Source organism: Ipomoea nil, unplaced genomic scaffold, assembly GCF_001879475.1.
Source record: "Ipomoea nil cultivar Tokyo-kokei standard unplaced genomic scaffold, Asagao_1.1 scaffold1034, whole genome shotgun sequence".
Lineage (NCBI taxonomy): Eukaryota > Viridiplantae > Streptophyta > Magnoliopsida > Solanales > Convolvulaceae > Ipomoea > Ipomoea nil.
This window is the reverse complement of record NW_017617462.1, coordinates 2,172,799-2,195,562: the sequence shown is the minus strand read 5'-3', so window position 1 is coordinate 2,195,562 and position 22,764 is coordinate 2,172,799. Positions and strand designations below refer to the sequence as shown.

Sequence of the window (22,764 nt, the reverse complement as noted above, 5' to 3'; positions counted from 1 at the left end):
TATTGTGACCATATATTTTAAATTATTTATTAGCAATTGACAGCAATTGTCATTGACAAACTCTCAAAATAATTTATCTCAATAACGAATGGAAATTAAAAAAAAAAATTAATGATTTCATTATTGTTGGTGAAAAGCATGTACGCCACTTTATTACTCTTATTAAATTAAAATAAATTAGTAGCTACAACAAAAAATAATACATATGCATTTAATTAATTTAGAATTACCAAGACTATGTGGTCCAATGGTATCCGGGTTGGACTTCCATTTGGAAGATTATAAGTTCGAGCCTCAGTGGAGGCGTTATTGGTTCTTTGTGTTTCAGTAGGTTGAGAAAGTATATGAACAGATACTACAATGTAATAGAGCCAGTAACTTTCAAAAAAAAAAAATTAATTTAGAAATAGATGTCTATAATGCCTTTGCTTTAAAAAAATTATTCATTATAAAAAATTTAAAAATAGATATAATTTCATTAGTTATATTATCTTTATTTTCTACAATTCAAAGATTTCTTACCTTCAAATTTATTAATTTATTATATTCACTACATTGTCCATTGTCTTATTTTTACATTATCTTGTAATTAAATATCAAAGTTATAAATTTTTTTTGTTGAAAGCTATCAAAGTTATAATACAAAATATGTTTTATATATATATATATATATATATATATATATATATATATATATATATATATATATATTATTTATTTATTTATTTATTTATTTACCAAGTATTTTATACAAATATAATAAATATTACTATTTTGTTCAATACTTTCACATGATAACCTTTTTTGGATGTTACTAGCCCTATTACATTGTAGTATCTGTTCATATACTTTCTCAACCTACTGAAACACAAAGAACCAATAACGCCTCCACTGAGGCTCGAACTCGTAACTTTGCAAATGGAAGTCCAACCCGGGTACCATTAGACCACATAGGAAAAAACACATGAAACATGTAGGAAAAAACTACCACATGTAAATTGAAAAGTACTATAAAACACAAAAATGTAAATTAAAAATAATAAAAAAACTAATAAAGAAAATGAACAAGGAAGTAAGACTTCACTTGACCAATGAATATAAATTATTATATATATGGCTTAAAGAGTTATCATATTTGCAATTATGTTATGTTATTACTTTATTTACGAGTTAATACCCGATTTGGTCCCTCGACTATTAAGATTTCACCACTTTGGTCATCGACTTCCAAACTTGCTCAAATTCATCCCCAACTATGCAAACGTTAACTGATATGGTCCTTAGTCTATTTTACTGTCAAACTAAAAGGGTAAAATATGAAATTCCCATAGTCATCTTCTTCCCTAGCGTCCCCAACTTGGATTGCTATGCCGCCGGAGGACGTTAACGATGAACTGGGACCATGTCGAATATGAAGACGATGATTTCTTCGAACCTAGAGACTGGTTTTCCTCCGCCATCCGAGATAACTTGGAGTCCTTAGGATTGGACGATATTTTCGAGGATGTCCGCCTCTTGTTTAGCACTGTCGTCTACGCATCCTGTAACGCCCCCTTTTTCTAAAATCTAAAACCCGATAATAAACAAACTTAATTAACATAAATCGAGGAATAACTTAAGTAACTAAAATAACCATCCAAAACGATAAGCCAAGGGAATGTCACCACTCACGGTAACTGCATAGGCTACAAAAATAACTACAGAATCTAGAGTCAAAGTTCAACAAAACGGTAAAACAGGGGACACAACCCCGGTGTCTACACACCATCAAAAAGGTAGTTTACTACAACCAGTTAAAAGTATTACTAAAGGAAGAGGTACTGATCTAGTAACTATACCTACCACCACTAAAGCTACGCACTAAACTATCCTCGTGCGCTCTCAAGTATTGGGTCCACCTGAAAGGGGTTATAAAACAAGTAGGAAAATAAACCCGTTAGCAATTAATGCTAAGTATAAAGCCACTCAACCCTGTAAAGTACTATAGATATAGGTTTGAAAATATTTTGCATTCACACACATTCTCAAGTATGAATATAAGCAATCTAGACACTTAGTCAACGAATCTCAATAGTTATACATAAATACTTCTATATGCTCGCAACCTATTAAACATATAAACATGCTTTAACTTATAACTCATACTTGAACGCATTCACATGCTATAAACAGATATAAACCAACTATAGTCTACTATGCACTACTCACAATCATGCTTATAGAAAAAGAGACAACTGAAGCTTAACAAGTAAAACCATGCTTTCATGCTAACACTTAAACAACGATAAGACTGTACTTCTCAAATGCTCTAAATTAAACATATGCTATATCATTATACAAGTAAGGATAGGATGCTATAAATATATAGATACACTTTCGTTCTTTATATAAAAAGGAACACTTTTCTGCGGAGGATCTCTGCTGAGTCTCTTGACTCACTTTTATCTTTTTTCTTTTTTCTTGCTTTCTTTCTGAACTCGTGGGCGAGGTAGGAACTTCACGAATCGCGAATGGACATATCCGGGCTCGGCATCTAGCCGGCCTAATACTCATCTCGCCCACAGAACCGGTACTCATGGTTCTTATAAACTCTGTGGAATCAGGTATCGTACTTGTCAGTGTACACACCCCCTAACTGGGATTCCAAGCCCAGCGGGTAGTATCCAACCTAGTAACTCGGAAATATCGACCAAGTTACTTCTAAAACAACTATCGGTCCTCTGTGACCGTTTCTTTCTTTTCTCAAACTTCTTTCTTTCTCTTTTATTCCGAAAGGACATAGTCCTAACGGGGGCCTCCAAAACATAGATTTTCCTCACTTTATAAATAGTATATATATCACATGCAACTACTATTCTCAAGCAAATGATCTCATTAATATGCAAGCTTCTCAATGCACATATATCTCAAATAACTTCTCTTTCTCATATTGGATATCTAATTGTCATGCAAATTTCTCAATGCATATAGATATAGATTTTCCAAAATAGATATAAGGTTTTGAAATATGACTTAGGCTTTACTTTGCCTCGATTATACATGAATCGTGAAATTGATGAACGTGCTATTTTACTGTGAAACTTGGAATGCACTGCCTTAAACAATTAATCTCAAATAACTCAACAAATCAACAACTCAAGAATTAAACAAAGTAAATAGCACAGCTACTACCCAATCTTGAGAATAGAAGCAAAACATATACTTCATTGTCATGCATTTCAAAGCCTAAAAAACACAGAGTTCATCTTTCATGCTTCTGCTAAACATGCTTCTACTTGAAATTAAACGAAACAACTCATACTAGCGCATCGTTACGAGCCCGCGTGTCCGAGCCTCAAGGGCCCACGAATCCCGGTCCGAAACAACACAGGGCTGAGCCTCAAAGGGGCCGACCTTCTCAAAACTTGGCCTGGCGGAGCTTGTGACGGGGCTAGATAAGCCCCGCCACTTGGCTCCGCCAAGCAGCAGCCTTGAGTGACGGATCTCGCTAAGATTTGTCACCCTGGTCCGTTGGACCACGGTCCTATCCAGTGGATCTCTCCTAGATCCGTTGGCTAGGGCCGCAAGGTCACCTTGGTGCACTAGACAGTGTGCACCAGAGGTCTTCTTCTCCAACAAAACATCTCAAACCTTCAACAAATTCTTCCAGACAACCACAAATCATACATATAACATCATCAACACACAAATAACTCATCAACAATTATTCTATGACATTTCTACATATCTAATCTCAAGAATCTAGCATTTAGCAGACTAAAAATTGTAGTTTTGGGAATCCATAGTTTATACCTTGAGCTTGGCCTTCTCTAGTGTGGATCCCTCTCCTTCTCCTTCAAAGATTCCCACCTTCACCACCTATTTCCTCATACAAACATAAACACATACTAGGCTCAAACACACCGCAGAGATGGAAGGCAGAGAATGGATGAACAAGTCTGGAAGATGGAATGAATGGAGAAGATGAAAGGTAAATATACTTACTGTGATTCTCTTATCTCTACTAGCATATTTCTAAGACTTGGAGTGAAGAAGCAAAATGGAGGGGATCAGGAGAAACAATGGAATAGTGTTCTATTTATATGGGTTCAAAACCCTAGGTGGAGCACATGTAGATGGCCTAACCAGGTGACGTGAAGGAGCGTCGTCGCCGCCACCTCCAAGGCATGGGCTTGTTGAGCAACACTAGCCTCTAAAATATCACCAGTGCCAAGAAATTAAAAGCCAAAACAGTAGTAACCACGGTAGCCTTCTCCCTGGCAAGATTCCACGCAACAGTATTCTCTGTCGGAGCCTCATTCACTTTCACTCCCGGTTGTTCTGGTCCGGTCTAGGGCAGCAAAGAAAATGAAATTACGTTTCTATCATCATTTTTGACGTCTAACAAACGGCAATTTGGATTGAGGACCATTTTGGTTGACGTTTAATTTGCATAGTTGGGGATGAAATTGAGCAAGTTTGGAAGTCGATGACCAAACTGGTGAAATCCTAATAGTCGAGGGACCAAATCGGGTATTAACTCTTTTATTTACTGTATTATATAGTTTAAAGTATTGATTATATATGCAATTTTGTTATGACACATTGTTATTAGATCCGACCTATTTCACAGATTTAAACCTGTAACTCTGTAAGACGGTCTCACAAGAGATTAACTATAAACTTGTAACTTAAAATAAGCTATAAACTCTACCAAACAAAATCTTTGTCAATTAAAGTTTATGTAAAATGTTACTCCGTATATATGTATTCTTTTAAGTTCCTGTAAATGGAAAATGCATTGACTTTCCCGTGAGGATAGTTCAAGTGGTAGACCACTTAACCTAAAATCACCAACAAGATCTTGGAATTATGCCTCCATCGACTAGAGTTTGTATCCTTGGACTCCCCAGGTTAGAGATTCGACTCACCAAGTTGATCGAAGTGTGGAGGTGGATCCCCTTGTGCGTTGAGTCAACGATAGTTAGGGATGGACTGAGAGGCTGCTTAGGAACTCGTAATTTACCTCTTTCAGCAATTTTTGAGTAGAGATTCTAAAAATTTAGGATTAATAGCCGACTCGCTTGGAACATATTGTATAAAAAATGCAATGAAAGAGTTTTTTTTTTTAATATTTTTTTTAATTTTATTTTTATTTTTATTTTTTATTTTTATTTATTGGGTTAAAGTATGGTAAAAAAAAAGAAAAAAGAAGTAATCTAGTGAAGGTAAAAAATACACACCGGAATTTACTCTTCTTTAAGCCCTAGCCCGCCACTGCAAGTCTCAAAGAAGAAACCACCGGGACTAGCGCCGCCATCGCTCATCGGGCTCGTTGAGCTCGAACACCTAGTCGGCAGAGCTACAGGCGAGTTGCGATCACTCAACAAGAACTAGTAGTTCGCCCTCGCGAAATAGCACTTTGAATCTGCCATTGCTGATCACCAGTCTGTGAGTCAAGACTCATATTCACTCGTATATATTTTGTGTTTAATTGATCAGTTATGTTTTTCTGCTAAAATTTGAGTTGATTTTTGGTTTTCTGTTCGTAGTTGTTTAGTATGAGTTGTTAATTCTTTGAGCTAAAGTAAAAAATCAATCAAATTATTTATTTATTTGTTAATTTTTGTAGGATTAGCTAGCACATGTTGAAAATGTATTATTTCGTAGAAGCTGTAGGACCATTTTATGTTTTTTATTAATCATTTTCTCCTGCTGAAGTTTATTATTTATTTATTTATTTATTTCTTGTTGGGTTTTATTTTCTTTGTGGCTATACTTCACAGTTTCAAATGATTATTGGTGTTATAGATTACAATTTGTCTAGTAACTTTCTGAAGTTGTGAACTCCACTCATGTTTGTCAGTCTAGTGATCAGCTACTATGGAACTCAAAATCCTATTATCCTCTGATAGTCCTCCGCTGGCTGTCTTTGTTGCTGCAAAAATTGCCGGTGTTGCTTTTTCCGCAGATGCAACTCTCAGCCCTGGTTCTCCACCCACAGTTCTACTACCTAATGGGTAACCCAGCTTCTGCTTATTCACCTATTGACAGTATATGCCATGTTTTTCAGAGTAATTTTTTGTGCATATTTCTGTATATTTATATCTGAATATTCTAATAAAAATTGATTAAAATAGATAAGATAGCAATTATGGCTGTTAGTTTGCATTATGTTTATGATTTTGCATGATAAGAAGTACTAATCTTTCTGTTGTGTGTTCCTCTTTCTATTTCTTGTGATTGTAAATTGATGTCTAGTTGTTCATGTGAGCTTGGTTACAAATTACAATGATGAAGGAATTATCTCTTTTTGTTTTTTCTTCAACAAAGATTTGTGCAATGTACTTGTTGCTTCATTTCCGAGAAGTTAATCTAATACTCTAATTATGTATGTGTATCATGAAGACACCCTATATCGTAAGGACTTGCTGGCTTGGGATCAACATAGAACTCTCTTCCCTTGGAAGGGGCTGTCTCTTGTTAAAAACCTGTACTGTACCCTAGAAGTAAAGATTTATAAGTTTCCTTGAAACTAGTCTTTTTTTGATTAGTTATTTCCTTGAACAAGCTATTGATTAGACAAACTGGTCAAGTTTTTGGGTTTAAACTTTAGAGCTTGGACTCCAGAAATAAAAATTTCTACACCCTTGATTTGATATATTAGCCCAACATAAACCATGGTATTCCCAAGGTCACTACTGAGTGTTACTTTCATTTCCGAAGAATTTTCAGTGCATGGATTCTTCATTGATAATATAAAATGATCCCGAATTTTGTAAATTTTCTTCTTCTAACATTGTACAAATTTGATAAACTGCGCATCACTAAAAGTAATTTCTTGACTATGCTTCTATGCAAGTGACTTGTGTATGAAGCAAAGATTGTTATTCTACCATAGGACTTGTGAACATGAGTTTAAAAAACCCAAAATGAAATATATTAGATCTGAATCTATGATATTAACATATTTTAGGTGTTGTGTCTCATATCATAATTTTGTTTATACCTTTATGTATGTAACATAGTATTCATAGGTTTATTAGTCTCTAATGATAATGGAATGGCAAAAACCTATGGGCCCGTTTACTAATGGGAGAATTTTTCTAGTTTTCTGGATAACGGGATATTTTGAGAATAAAAAACAAAAAAAAAACATGTTTACTAGCACAATTTCCATTTTAAAAACTGATTTTCCTGGTGAATTTTTAAAAATTGTTTTCTAAATGGAATATAGAATCTCTATCATCTATTTGGCTATATATCACTGTAACCATATTCTCGCCATTATCTACTTACATATTTATTCATTACAATGATTACATTTATTATCATATTCTCTTACTTATCAACATCTTCAATTTTTTTGTACTTGCATTTACTTATATAAACATAATTTATTTGCTTACGCTTAAAGTTAGACAATATTCACATTATCACAATTAGAACTTGAACTGTACACCATGTTTTAGATTTTGATTGAACTCAATAGATCATTGGTTCGGTGTGTACTGATATAAATTTGGTTCGGATTTCAAATATAAAAATCTTTTAATATATATATGTGTGTGTGTGTGTGTGTGTGTGTGTGTGTGTGTGTGTATAAAAACATATTTTAAGTTTTCTTATATACGGATATAAATTTGGTTCGGATATGAAATTTAAAAATCTTACATATATTAAACTTAAAAGTAAAAGTTGTATCTATTCCATTTATTAAACTAAACATAACCAAAAATATTTTAAATATAAGGTCTAATAATCATTTGAAATTAAACTTGTGTTAATTTATAAATTAGTCTTTTTCATTTTTATTTTTAAATAAGTGTTAGTAAACAAGTTTTCTAAATAGAAAATTGAAAATAGAGCACACAGAATGAAAACTAAAATATTAGAAAACAGAAATAGAGACAATTTCCTGAAGTAACTATTATGCAATGATTGAAGTTGCAAGGAATGTTTGTTCTCTTAAGTTTTATTTGTTCTGTTGCAAGGATTTAATACCATTTTTGGTCTCTTCTATAATGACATTTCCACTTTTGGTTATTGACTTTTAATTCAACCACTTTTGGTTTCTCAGCTTTTTCAAATCAACCAAATTTACACCAAAATGTCCAGAATGCTCTCATTTGAAGAAGTATGAATTTTGGTAAAAGTGTGGCCATTTTAGACATTTTAGACGAAATTTGGTCAATTTGTAATTTGTAAAAGTCAAGGGACCAAATGCAATCAAAGTGAAAGTGGAAATGGCGCAATAGTTGTGGGATCAAAGATGGTATTATAGCTGTTGCAAGCATCCTTGTTCCTTGAATTCGAAGTGTGTGAAGCCTTAACTAAGGTGAAAGAAATTAAATCATAACTAAAACCAGTTGCTTGACTATTAATCTACGTGAGTGAATGCTCAGATGGGATTGTGTATGATACTTATTGATACTAAGGTTATTGTGCTGCCATAGGACTTGTGATCATGTTATATATATATATATATATATATATATCTATATATATGTATATATATATATATATATATATATATATATATATATATATATATATATATATATATATATATATATATATATATAAATGAAATTGTGATAGTAATAGACCTGAAAATCTGTATTAGAGCACTTAGCCTTTTTAGGTATCAATTACCTATAAAAAAGGCATATTTGTGGTCTCATATCATGATTCGGTTTATGATAGCTTTTGGGTAAGATAACGGCCCTGTTTGGTAAAATGGCTGTTAGTTGATAGCTGTTAGTTGTTAGCTGATTGTGTTAATTAAAGGGTATAAATAGTTGATAACATTAGCTGATTGTAGAAAAGTGTTTGGTAAATTAGCTGTTAGCTGATAGCTGTTTGGTATAATTTCTTTTCTCAAAAAGCTAATTGAAAAAGTTGCTTAGAGTAGCTTTTTGAATTTTAGCCTTTTGGGGTTGCAAAAAGCTAATTAACCAAACATTTATGTTGATATTTTAACTAAATCAAACAATTAATAGTGGTCAAATAAGCCAAAATTGGCCTATAGGCCAATTTTTTACCAAACAGGGCCAACATCTTTAAGCTCAATGGTCCCTGCAAGTGATAAATAAATGATACAGACCTATAATTCCCTTGAACTTTTCTTAGTTGCATGCCAATGCTAACTAAGTGTAATGCACAGATCAAAGTTGCGGGGAACTTTTGTTCTGTTAAGGTATATTGGCCGTGTAGCAAGCACTCCTGGATTATACCGGCGGGATTCGTTTGAGTCTAGCCAGGTGCACTATCCAATTTTTTTTTCCATTCAATATATTTAGGAATTTTTAAAATAATGTTTTTGGTATCCAGGCAGTGTACTTTACCTTTCTGCTTTTGTTGTAATATTTCCATCCCTTTTTTTGTTTTATTTTTTTTTTGTTTTGTTTTGTTTTTTTTTTTTGTTATAGATAGATGAATGGCTGGAGTATGCCCCTACTTTTGCATCTGGCTCTGAATTTCAGGGAGCATGCAATTATGTGGACCAATTTCTGATGCAGCACACATTTTTGGTTGGGAATAGTCTTTCAATTGCAGATATTGCTGTCTGGTCTGGTCTTGCAGGTAAATGTGTGCACTTGACTTATTTGACGGTCATTATGCATGGATAGTGTTCAGGAATTATTTTTAAACAATATATTGGTGTTTTCCTGACCTACCTGATTGCTGGATCAAACTGGTACTATATTTACGTTTTTAAATCAGCCTGCCTTGGCACTAAGTCAAACTGGTCTTGGCAAAATTCGTAGGTAGCCATGCTAAGATAATATAGTTGGATTGCTTAGAAGTAAAGGAATGTATGTGTAATATAAGGCATGGAAATCAGAGCTTGCCTCTATTTATGTATTTTATTTATTTATTTTTCTTGTCCTTATATCAACTTGATTGATCAGTCTAAAGTCCTCTTTCCGCTTCTTTGCTTTCAATTTTGTTTCTTTTTACCGGGGAATGGTTAGCTAGTCACCAGAAGGCTCAAGCTAACATCTGAACTACAGCCAAGCTCTGAAGCTCCTTACTCTTTTCCCATAGTCATTATCAATTGCAAGTTATCTGTTTTTTGCTTACCTAAACCAGCTTCACAATCTTAGAGTCTTAAGTGCTCCTCTATATTCACTTGGATCAATATTTAGGAATCCAATCATTGCAGGAGCTGGACAGAGATGGGAAAGTCTTAGAAGATCAAAGAAATACCAAAATCTGGTAAGGTGGTTCAACACAATATTTGTAGCATATGAAGCTGTTCTTGGTGAAGTCATCGCAACATATATAGGGAAAAAGGGCTCCACAAAGGCAGCAGCCAAAGTAAATGAGCAGCAAGTTTCAAATGCTAATCCTTCTGCTTCTACATTTGAGGTAGATCTTCCAGATGCTGAGGTTGGCAAGGTACGGTTGCGGTTTGCACCTGAGCCAAGTGGATTTCTTCATATTGGTCACTCTAAAGCTGCACTTCTAAACCAGTATTTTGCTGAGCGGTATAAAGGTGATGTCATTTTGCGCTTTGATGATACTAATCCAGACAAAGAAAGTAATGAGTTCGTGGATAATCTTTTGAAAGATGTTGAGACTTTGGGAATTAAATACAAAGCTGTAACATACACATCAGACTACTTTCCTCAGTTGATGGAGATGGCTGAAAAATTGATTCTAGAGGGGAAAGCATATGTTGATGATACACCACGAGAACAGATGAAGGAGGAAAGAATGAATGGTATAGAATCAAAGTGTAGGAACAACACTGTTGAGGAAAATTTGGCATTATGGAAGGAAATGATTGCTGGTTCTGAGAGGGGTAAGATGTGCTGTCTAAGAGGGAAGTTGGATATGCAGGATCCTAACAAGTCGCTTAGAGATCCAGTATATTACCGCTGCAATGACACTGCACACCATAGGATTGGTTCCAAATATAAACTGTACCCTACTTATGATTTTGCTTGTCCCTTTGTTGATGCCACTGAAGGCATTACACATGCACTTAGGTCTAGTGAGTACCATGATCGCAATGATCAGTACTACCGGATACAGACCGATATGGGGTTCCAAAAAGTTCACATATATGAGTTCAGTCGGCTGAACCTGGTTTATACACTTCTTAGTAAGCGGAAGCTGCTGTGGTTTGTTAAAAATGGACTGGTCGAAGGGTGGGATGATCCACGATTTCCTACTGTGCAAGGAATTGTGCGCAGAGGGCTGAAGATTGAGGCTTTGATACAGTTCATTCTTGAACAAGTAAGAGACTTAGAATATCCTTCTGATTTCTACTTTAGATTGACTTTACATAAATGCAGTAAGGAAACTCTCAATTTATATGTTGTCCATTGTCATGATATATGGTTTTGAGTTGGCCTATCTTTTATTTATTTTTTTTCAAAACTATTTTTCCCTAGCTTCCTAACAATTTTGGGAGGGAGGCAGATGAAGTAACTTGTTCGATCTGTCTATATACATGCTTGATAATTTTGTATATCTGGTAAATGTCCTCTAGAATTTGTTATTACATGTAAGTGATACGTCACAACAATCACAAATTGTAGATTTGTGTCTTGAAACTTAATATAGATTGTACCTGATTGTTAGGGAGCCTCAAAGAATCTGAATCTCATGGAGTGGGACAAGCTGTGGGCTATTAATAAGAAGATAATTGATCCTGTGTGTCCCCGGCACACTGCTGTGATAGCAGAAAGACGTGTCTTATTGACTTTAAGTGATGGCCCAGAAGATCCATTTACACGTACCATACCAAAGCACAAGAAATATGAAGGTGCTGGGGTTAAGGTAACCACTTACTCGAAAAGAGTTTGGATTGACTATGCCGATGCAGAGTTGATTTCTGTTGATGAAGAAGTCACTTTAATGGATTGGGGTAATGCTATTGTGAAGAGTATAGAAAAAGATCAGCAGGGGAATGTTGTAAATTTGACTGGGGTGCTGCATCTTGAAGGCTCTGTGAAGACTACCAAATTGAAGCTCACTTGGCTTCCTCATACAAATGAACTTTTGAAGCTCTCTTTGGTTGATTTTGACTATTTAATCACCAAAAAGAAGGTATGATACATACATTTTTTCAGACAAGGGATAGTCGGATAACTAGGTGTTATTCATGTGTTTCTTTTTGATTTGGTTACTGAACTTGCTCACATTTGCCTTGACAATCTGAGTGATACCTTTGACAGTTGAGGCCACTAAACGTCATTTTTCTAAATGTTTCTGCTGTGAAGTTATTCTTTTATTAGATCATTCCATCGGAATCTATCTTAGATATAAATAAAAAAAATCTATTGAAAATTTCTGTATAGGTTTGGGAGAAGAGACTTCATTTTCATAAGCTACAAGTACGTAGGGAAAAAAATATTTCAACTAGTTAATACCTGTGCTAAGCTATACATGATTCCACCTTTTGGGAACTAGATTTTACTTTGGGTATAGATGATGGCAGTAATGTGTAGAATTTTTGTAATCTATGTGGCCTTTTATTTTGGGGATGGGTAACTTAGCCACGGTGAGTGGCCTCAAAACAGTGTTTTAGTTGAGAGAAAAGTGTGTTTCCTTGTTACTTTGACAAGTGCATGTGCTCTTTTGCAGCTTGAGGAAAATGAAGATTTCGTTGACGTTGTCAACCCCTGCACAAAAAAGGAGACTTGTGCGTTTGGGGATGCAAACATGAGAGACTTGAAGAGAGGTGATATATTGCAGTTGGAGAGAAAAGGCTACTTCAGATGCGACGTTCCCTTTGTCAGGACAACAGACCCAATTGTTCTCTTTGCCATTCCAGATGGAAAACAGCAACCTGTAATGAGGTTTGCAGCACCAGATGCCAAACACCAATGAATTACTGACTCACTCACGACTGCAGACGTACTGGTGCCAGCTACGTTGAATGTATGAACACGAAAGGAGATTCATCAACGTAACTTGGAATTTTGTTGTTGCTAGAAATGCATGAGATCGAATTCACTAATTTACCAATTAATGATTTCGAATTTGAGTAATTCTTAGCTTGTTATTGATCTCTGATCGAGTCTCCATATCTGTGTTAATTTTGATACATTTTGTTGACAGAAAACAAGGGATTCATTATGTATTGACCATTATATTTTTGCTCGCTTAGTTTCATACAATTCCTAAATGTATAACTTGTATGCTATTTTTCTTTGTTTTGGCTTTGTTTTTTATTTTTTAGGTCATGTTTGATAATATAGTTAGCTTATCAGTCAATTTTGGTTTATTTGTCCATTATTAACTATTTGATTTGGTTAAACAACTAAGGGTCGCTTTCAGGTGCGAATAAGTGCTCAGGAAAGAAATGCGAACCAATCCACACGCACCACGTGTCAATATTCATTGATTGGGTGCACCACCTATAAGTGCACCTACTTTCGCTTGCTAGTGTATGTAGTTTTTGTCTTGGTTAGCTGCACCTACTTTCACCTACAAGTGCATCTATTTTTGTCTGCAAGTGCATGTATAATACATTTTACATGCACTTGTAATACATTTTAATTGCACTTCGATGTTCAATTATTTACGAAAATGTCACCGCGTTTTTAAAAAAAATCAGTGTCTCATCCATTAGATTTGGACACGTGGACGGATATCATGCATTCGCATTTCCTACCTGCGCGCTCCATTCGCACCTGAGTGCATTTCAAACAACTAATATAAGTGTTTGATTAATTAACTTTTTGTAACAGTTTATTGCTCTAAAATGTTAAAATTCAAAAAATTGATCAAAATAGATCAGTTTTTGGAGAAAGTCATTTTGCATGTAATTAGTTATCAGTTAATGTTATCAATTAGTCAAATTCACTAATCCAATCAGATAACAATTATCAACTAATAACTACTCCATCCGTCCCATTTTTATGTGTCTGGTTCGATTAACGAGGCTTGACTGAAGTTATTTTTAATTCAATTTTTCATAATATTAAGTTTAGTATTAGTATATAAAATTTATATATTTAAAAACTACACTAAAAGTATTATTAAAAATAAAAAATCAGATTTGAAAATAAGTAAAAAATATTAAAGAAAATAAACAAAAGAAGAAGAGTTGGTTTGACTAATGAATAGTGAGTATGACAGATAAAATGGGACATAAGGAGTATTTACCAAACACCCTCTTAGGGCATCCTCATTAGTAGGGATTTTGGTGTGGGTTTTGAGGAATTTTTGTAAGTGTGATTAGGAAAGAGAAAATGGTAGAAAAATGAAAAAATAAAAAAATAAAAATAAAAATAAAAATAAAGACTGTCATTAACGCGCTCGCTGGGCGCTATTTGTGGCCTTCACGTGTCTTTTCTCGAAAATTATTAAAATAGGTGGGTCCCACTTTTTCTGCAAAATCTCCACATTTGTCGTACCAACTCTAACATTCTCTCTCCTCATTATTATCCTTTCATGTTGGCAATTTTCTCTTAAAATCTGTGCATAGTCCCCTTATTGGGGATGGCCTTAGAGCATCTACATTAGTGCATATTTCACAGTTTTTAAGGTTAAAAGTGCCAACATGGAGGAGAAGGGGGTGGAGAGAGAAACATTTTGCTCTTCCTGAAGAGCTATTTCTCTTCCCAAGACATGAATGAGAGAGGGATGGAAAGAGAAGCATCCTATTTTTGTCAGTTTGCAACATTCTTTTTACTTTTTATTTTTCTTTCTTTTTATTCTCAACCTTCTCTCACATTCTCTTTCCTAATCACTCTTACATTTCCCCCTAATATTTCCAACTGATAATGTTGCTCATAGAGCTCGTTTGGTTCGCGGAAAATATTTTAAGGGAAGTGGAATTGAAATTCCATGGAAAAATAATTTCTAAGAATATGAATTTCATTGTTTGGTTGGTGGAAAAAGAATTACTGGAATACTAATTCTATTGTTTGGTTAGATTTGGAATTGTAATGAATAACGAGTATAAAGATCTATATGCCCCTACAAATTAATAAAAGTAATACGGAGTATAATTAAAAAAAGTAAACAAGGGTAAAATAGGCATTTCATCTCACTTTTTCTTCCCATCTTCCAAGGAAAACAAAATCCTTGGTCCAACCAAGGATTTTGTTTTCCTCAAATTTGAGGAATTCATTTTCCAATGGAAAATGATGAATTCCATGAACCAAACACATGAAAACAACATTTTCCTCTACTTTAAGGCATTTTCCATGAACCAAACGTCCCCTTAGAGTGCGGTGACACATGATTCCTTAGGGGGGTGTATTCAATCATGACTTTTGTAGAGGTTTAAAGACTTTTAAAAGTATAGATTTTAATAAACTTTGATTGACTTTCATAGAGTCGTTCAAAACTTTTCAAAACATTATAAGACTCTATAAAATTCTATATAAAAAACATTCATAGACTTTTATCAACTTTTTATTTTAAAAAGTCTACAAAAATCATTGAAATTCTAAATTGAATACATCCTTACAAACTTTCAATGATTTTGATTCTTATCATTTATAATTTTCTTACAAAACATTTATAATATATCATAAAATTATCTTATTATGTAGTTCTTCACCCACATCAACATTCTCAACATTATTATTTTTATTCATAGTATGTTGAGACTTATATGCTAATTACTTATATATATATTATTAATAAACATAAAAAAAAATTTATTTCATTAGAAATTCATAACAATATAATATTAAATAATAAAATTAATAATAAAAGAATTGATCAAATAAAATATTTAAAATTATAATTACAAGTTTCATAAAATAAAAAAAAATCTAATATTTAATATATATATATATATATATATATATATATATATATATATATATATATATATATAATTATACTTGATATATTGCTAGGCATCACGCAAAGAACTATTATTTGCAATAGTAATTTGAGACTGCAAACAACAACGAGGTGTTACGGTTTACGACTCCAAATTGTTGTTGCGAACAGTAGTTCGCTAATTGTGGTAACTTGTTGTTAATATATATATATATATATATATATATATATATATATATATATATATATATATATATTACGAATATAAACATAAAAAAGAATAAAAATCAAAATATATAAATATTTATATGAATATTATGAAACATATACTAAAATTTGATGATGAAAGATTTGCTTTGTTCATGTATTTATGGATAATTAGAGAATGTTAGGGATAAAAAATTTATAGAAAAAATAAAAATCAATATAAACAAGTAATAATGAAGTAAAAATAATATTATTGAATACCCCAAACTTTTAAAGTTCATAAAAGTCTTTAAAACTCTATGAAAGTCATGATTGAATACACCCCTTAGAGTAATTAAGTACTAGTTCACTAATTATGCTCATTTTAAATTTGCTTGTATGAAATTTGAAAACATTTTATAGAGCTTTGAATTTAAAGACCCAAATATGACGACGTCCAAGTAGATTTATATTAGAAGAATATGACCATCATCTTCAATTCAAAATAAAATTTTGTCTACCATGCTTTTGACAAAAAACTTTTTGAACCAAGAAGGTAGACATAATGCCATACCATGCCCTTTTCTTATTTAGACCATACAATATTTTTTAAAAGACCAGTCTTATGTTTTGTGGTGCCATAGAAAATGAAGCAATACAATCCAATTCGGTTTTCTCCACAAATAGGAGTTTGTATTGCTAGCAAGGTCTGCCTTGGAGTTGTAGGCATATTTGTCAATAAGCTCTCGAAGTGTTTTTTTTTTTTTTTTTTTTTTTTTTTTTTTTTTTTTTTTTTTTTTTTTGGATTTTAGAGCTGAGATTCGTGCTCCTTTTGGATTCTATTGAATTTTCTCAACATTACTAAGAATGTATCACAGCGAGTTGTAGAAGAAGCATTATATTATTTGAATTGTAACTGGAAAAAGTAGAAGTTACATCTTCTTGTTCATTTACCATGAGATATTTGGAGCTAATCTCTGCATTATATTGTGTGTGGTAAATTTTCTTATCCCCGAATTTGTCATTGAGTTAGAAGATTCATTCTCCAATAGTAAGCAATTAATGCTTCATCCAATCCTGTAAGTGTGTGAGCTCTCCTGTTCCTTATTCTTCAACCATATATATGCACTTTCTTTTGCTCTTTTTTACCATCTTTCTTTTTGTTAGAATTTAATGTGTTTTGTGGCTCAAATTTGTGGAGATTGCGTCATCCTCAACACCATTCATGTCGGCCATGTCGCACACGTTCCTCTCCTCAATCCGCAGCCACGTTTTCCCTTCCTCAATGTACATGCCGTATTTATCTCTCATTACATCAAATTCAATTTAATTAATTGAATTCTTTTAGCTACTCTCACGTGTATATATATATATATATATATATATATATATATATATATATATTCCTTGTAGTTCTCAATTTTCGATTCTTTGCTTCCGTATTATTCTGCTATATTCCTAACAAGTGGTATTAGAGCCAAGTTTAATTGAGAATTATTTTCAAAGATGTCGATTGTTACCAAGTTTGATATCGAGAAGTTCGACAAGAAAATTAGCTTCTCTATCTGGAAGGTTCATATGGAAGCCGTTCTAATCCAAAACGGTTTGAAAAAAACACTAGCTGAGAAGAGCAGAAACCAGCTACAATGACAGATGAAGCCTAAAAAGATTTGGATGACAAGGCACGTTCAACTATTCTTTTGTGCCTGTCTAAAGAGGTTCTACGTGAGGTAGTAAGTGAGACGACTGCGTTAGATTTATGGTCCAAGATGGATACGCTTTACATGGCCAAAACTGTAACACCCCCATTTTTCAAAACCAAATTTTCTTTACAATAACTCTTTTTCTCAATTCAAAATTCAATAATACTCTAGCGGAAGCATTAATTAACCAAAATAAAGGGTGTTACCGCCACACTCAGGCAACCAACAACCTAACAGGGCGTTTGGTTGGAAAGGGGGAATTACGTGGGAAAGGAATTGCAATTCCATGGGAGATGAATTACTGAGAATAAAGTGGGAATTTAAATTTCAGTGTTTGGTTCACAGGAATAGAACTACTGGGAATTTCAATTCCAATGTTTGGTATACATGGGAATTGAAAGAGAATAAGTAGTATAAAGTCCAAAATGTCAATTATTGTTGTGGTATTAATTTTAGGTTAAAAAAAAGAGGGATAATTTTGTCTCATCACTAGCTTTTTTTTCTTCCTAAAATCCCAGGAATTAAAATACCAGGGGAGGGGGGGGGGGGGGGGGGGGAGGCATGGGATTTTAATTCCATGAAAATGGGGGAATTGCAATTCCTTCCAACCAAACTAAGGAATGTTATGGCCTTTGGAATTAAGTGGGAATTAAGTGGGAAGGGAATTTAAACCCCCTCCAACCAAACGCCCTGTAAGTGCTAAGGCTAAAATTACAACATCGAATAAAATCAACCCGAATCCAACTTCTATAATAATGATACAATAAAGGGTAATGATATACATCCATAAAGCTTCAAAAATAATAAATCTCCAATAGGTCTATTCTTAATTCCTTCTTAGCTTGAATTCATCTTGAATTCCTATCCATGTTCACCTGTAAAAATTACTTGACACAAAAAGATAAAGAATAGACAAAAATTAGCGTAAGCTAAGTAAGTTTCACTTCACCCCGTAAAATAATTGGCTTGGATTTTATATAATTTTCAAAGTAAAATACTTATATATTTTTATACTTTCACAAACCATATACGAATAAATATATGTATACTTTTGTACAATTAACATAGTAGAGTTTGTCCAAGTGTTACTTAGTAAATAATCATTTTTCAAAACCTTCCACGTCCTTTTTTCAAGTGTAGAGTCTTTAAGCTCTCAACTTAACCACCAAGAGCTAGGCATCATAAGCCAATCATGAAAATAATTTTAGAATTCCAATGTGAGTTCTACCGGCTCACTCCAGTTTCCATATCTGTGATAAATTCCAAACTTGTGAGTTCTTCCGGCTCACTCCGGTATAATAAAAATATTTTTGTGAGTTCTCCCGGCTCACTCCGGTAGAATGACCAAATTTCCAATCAGTTGGTTGTGAGTTTTTCGGCTCACACCAACACCAAATATCACGCTCCTCCAAGACTAAAATATGTATGTATATATACTTTCATGTCAAAATATTTCTTTTCCAAACATTATTTGCTAATAAAATGAACGTGGAATAATAATAAGAATTTCACCACATACATAAATGGTGTAGCTTGTCCAAAATAACACTTTTTCGCAAATTGATCACATTTGATCATTATTTTAATATATAAATTTTAAATATCCCAAGCCAAGCATTTACACAACACACGGGTTCGACACGTCGAAATCCATTCTCGATACTTCGAGAATCACCACTCACAACGTTACCATTTATCGATAAATGTACTTGTGTCAACATAATATATATTATAATCACATAATATCACACATAATTTGTGAAATCATATAACTTTGATATATATAACATCATATCATAACCACATTCACACATTAAAAAAACATATATATACTTTGAGGTAAATATAAAATTTTAATGAACATGAAATCTTACCAAAAGGATAATTCCTAGCAATTCCATAAACCTCACAATCTCCATCTCGTATCCTTCTTTCTTTCTTCTTTCTTTTCTTCCCCTTTCTTTCTTTTTCCCCTAATCTTTCTTCGTTCGATTCATCCCCTACCCATTCTTATAATACTTTTCTTTCTTATAATCTTATCTTATCTTATAATAATAAATAATATAAATCTGCTAATCATCAATCAATCATCATTATAATAAAGAATATATAACCGCTAATCACTTCAATCATCATTCCTAGTCCATCCAATTATGTTTTTATAATTGCTAATCACTCATAATCTTTCTGCTAATTATAGTAACAGCTAATCAATTATTATTTCAATCCCTTTTTTTTTTTTAAATGTTGCCTACAACTCTTAATCCTTTTCTCTGCTGAAATCAAAACAAAATAACAATTTTGCAGCTTATAAGAATTGAAGCCAAAACCTCAAACTAAACAAACAGGTCTCAAACCACTACACCAATTAATCTCTTTGTTTACCTTTTATCAGATTACATATATATTTATAAATACACGAAAAAAATAATATAAGGCTTTCTTTTAGGCATAATAGATAAATATAACAATTTAATTTTTCTAGGAATAATTTTCAAAAATTCTTTTGGCAACATACGAAAATATTTTAAGGGTGAACTAAATAATTTTCTCCAAATTATATTATTGCTTAAAATTACCGGGTGTCACACTCTACCCCCCTTAAAGGATGTTTCATCCCCGAAACATATAGACTTCAACTTAGATTTTCTATATCTCTTAAAGTTTATAACCTAGGCTTTTACTAATTAAGTTCTCACAACCTAGGCTCCCAAAGGTTCGAACTGCTCTGATACCAATTTGTAACACCCATTGATTGTGGTTAGTTAATGCTTCCGCTATAGTATTAATTCATTTTGAATTGAGAAAAAGAGTTATTGTAAAGAAAATTAGGTTTTGAAAAATGGGGGTGTTGCAAAAACTCTGGCGAACACGCTACGCCTGAAGGAGCGTCTGTACACAATCCGTATGACGGAAGGTACTTCTATTAAGTCTCACTTGGATGAAATCAATTCTATTTTATTAGACTTGGAAAATATTGATGTCATAATTGACGATGAGGATCGTGTTGTTTTGTTGCTTGTCTCTTTCCTTAAATCATACAAACATTTCAAATAAATTTATGCTGTATGGTAATAGTAGTGATACCCTTACTTTCGACAATGTTAAGTCGAACCTATTGTCCAAAGAAAAATTTGACTTTGAAATTAAGTCTGAGGACAAAGGTGAAGGCTTGACTGTAAGGGGTCGTTCACTTGAATCAGGGAGTAGCAATAAAAAATCTAGATCCAAGTCCAAAGGACGAAAGTCCAACAAATCCTGTAAGTACTGCAAGAAGCAGGGTCACGATGTGACTGAATGCTTCAAGTTGAAGAACAAGCAAGGGAGAGAAAAGAAGTATGTTGAAACTAGTGTTGTTGAAAGTGATTCAGAAGACAATGTTATGTTATCTCTTAGTTCCGGTGGCCAACAGAGCGAAACCGAGTGGATTCTGGACTCTGGTTATACATTCCACATGTGTCCTCGCAAAGACTGATTCGTCTCTTTGGAACCGGTTGATGGTGAAGTTGTCTTGCTGGGTAATGATACCCAATGCAAGGTTAGTGGAATTGGAAGTGTTCAGATTAAAACTCATGATAATGTTATCAAGACTCTTACCAATGTTCGGTATATTCCTGATTTGAAACGCAATCTGATATCATTGGGCACCTTGGAATCTCTGGAGTGCGAGTACACAGCTGAAGGTGGAGTTCTAAAGGTCATCAAAGGCTCTCTTGTTCTCATGAAAGCTTCTCGTTCTAGAAGCTTGTACGTCTTGCACGACAGTACTGTGATAGGTTCAGTAGCGGTATCCTCATCGATGTCTGATGCGGATCTCACTCAATTATGGCATATGCGTCTGGGGCATATTAGTGAGAAAGACATGCATCTCCTGAGCAAGAAAGGTGTCCTTGGTGGTTCAGGTACAGGTAAATTACAATTTTGTGAGCATTGTGTTTATGGGAAACAAAAGATGGTTAGTTTCTCTACTGGTACACACCGTACCAAAGATGTATTGGAATACATACATTCCGATTTATGGGGACCAACTAAATTCCAGTCTATGGGAGACTGTAGATATTTTATGTCTATTATTGATGACTTTTCTCGTAAGGTCTGGGTCTATTTCTTGAAACATAAAAATCAGGCATTTTCTATTTTCAAGAAGTGGAAAATACTTGTTGAGACTCAGACAGGTAAAAAAGCCAAGAAGCTCAGGACATACAATGGCTTGGAGTTCTGCGAGTCAGATTTCAATGACTTCTGTGTGGCAAATGGAATTGCCAGGCACAAGTCCTTGCTTGGTAAACCCCATCAGAATGGTGTTGCCGAACGTATGAACGGGACTCTATTGGAAAGAGCTCGTTGTATGCTCTCTAATGCTGAGTTATGGAAACGACGCGATTTTTAGGCCGATGCCGTCTCTACTGCTTGCTATTTGGTAAATAGATCTCCACATTCATCCCTTGATTTCAAAATTCCAGAGGTTGTTTGGTCAGGTAATTATGTTGACTACTCTATCTTAAGAGTTTTTGGATGTCCTGCATATGCTCATTCTAGTACGGGTAAATTAAACCCGAGAGCTGTCAAATGCATTTTCCTTGGTTATGCTTCTGAGTCAAAAGGGTATCGTCTATGGCCTCCTGATTCTCGAAAAATCATTCTGAGTCGAGATATCACTTTTGATGAAAATGCACTACTTTCTTCTGTAAAAGTTCCCATTACAGATGAGACACAGAGTACTGGTGGAAAGGTGGAGTTTGAGTTCAGGTCTATTGACAGTATTACTACCACTGATGGTAATACTAAAGATGATGTATCTACAAGCACCGCACCTCTCGTCGAGCCACAACGAGAGTATTCCATTGCTATGGATCGTCCTTGGAGGACAATTAAAAAACCTGTTAGGTATGCTAGTGATGATGAAACCAACTTGGTTGCTTATGCTCTTTCAGTCGCATAGGAGGTTGATGGTGATCCATCCTGCTATTCTGAAGCTCTTCCTGTTACTAAGTTCAAGTAGCGCTTGAGTTTAGCCGGCTGTTCCAGTTATTAATTTTACAATAAATTTGATCTAAGGTGGAGATTGTTAGAATTTAATGTGTTTTGTGGCTCAAATTTGTGGAGACTGCGTCATCCTCAACACCATCCATGT

The 22,764-nt window shown here is 33.8% G+C and overlaps 1 protein-coding gene and 1 long non-coding RNA gene across 3 annotated transcripts in view; one reads left to right on the top strand and one right to left on the bottom strand.

The window, feature by feature from the left end:
• Window positions 1–1,970: 1,970 nt before the first annotated feature.
• LOC109180798 overlaps window positions 1,971–22,764 on the bottom strand; it is a 30,409-nt gene continuing 9,615 nt past the window's right edge. Inside the window, exons 3-5 of the long non-coding RNA XR_002054121.1 lie at window positions 18,524–18,627; window positions 3,103–3,109; window positions 1,971–1,981 (exon numbers count right to left, since the gene is read on the bottom strand). This is a non-coding gene — a long non-coding RNA (uncharacterized LOC109180798). The remainder of the gene's footprint in view (window positions 1,982–3,102; window positions 3,110–18,523; window positions 18,628–22,764) is intronic.
• On the top strand, window positions 5,259–13,141 carry LOC109180795 (glutamate--tRNA ligase, cytoplasmic-like). Of its 2 annotated transcripts, none has more exons than XM_019330498.1 (7): window positions 5,259–5,430; window positions 5,846–5,999; window positions 9,146–9,242; window positions 9,411–9,564; window positions 10,148–11,226; window positions 11,575–12,042; window positions 12,580–13,141. In XM_019330498.1, exons 2-7 carry the CDS (start codon window positions 5,863–5,865, stop codon window positions 12,823–12,825), a joined length of 2,181 nt encoding a protein of 726 aa, XP_019186043.1. In that variant the 5' UTR covers window positions 5,259–5,430; window positions 5,846–5,862; the 3' UTR covers window positions 12,826–13,141. The 2 variants fall into 2 exon arrangements, with proteins under 2 accessions (XP_019186043.1, XP_019186044.1); XM_019330499.1 differs by having other exon boundaries at window positions 5,259–5,454.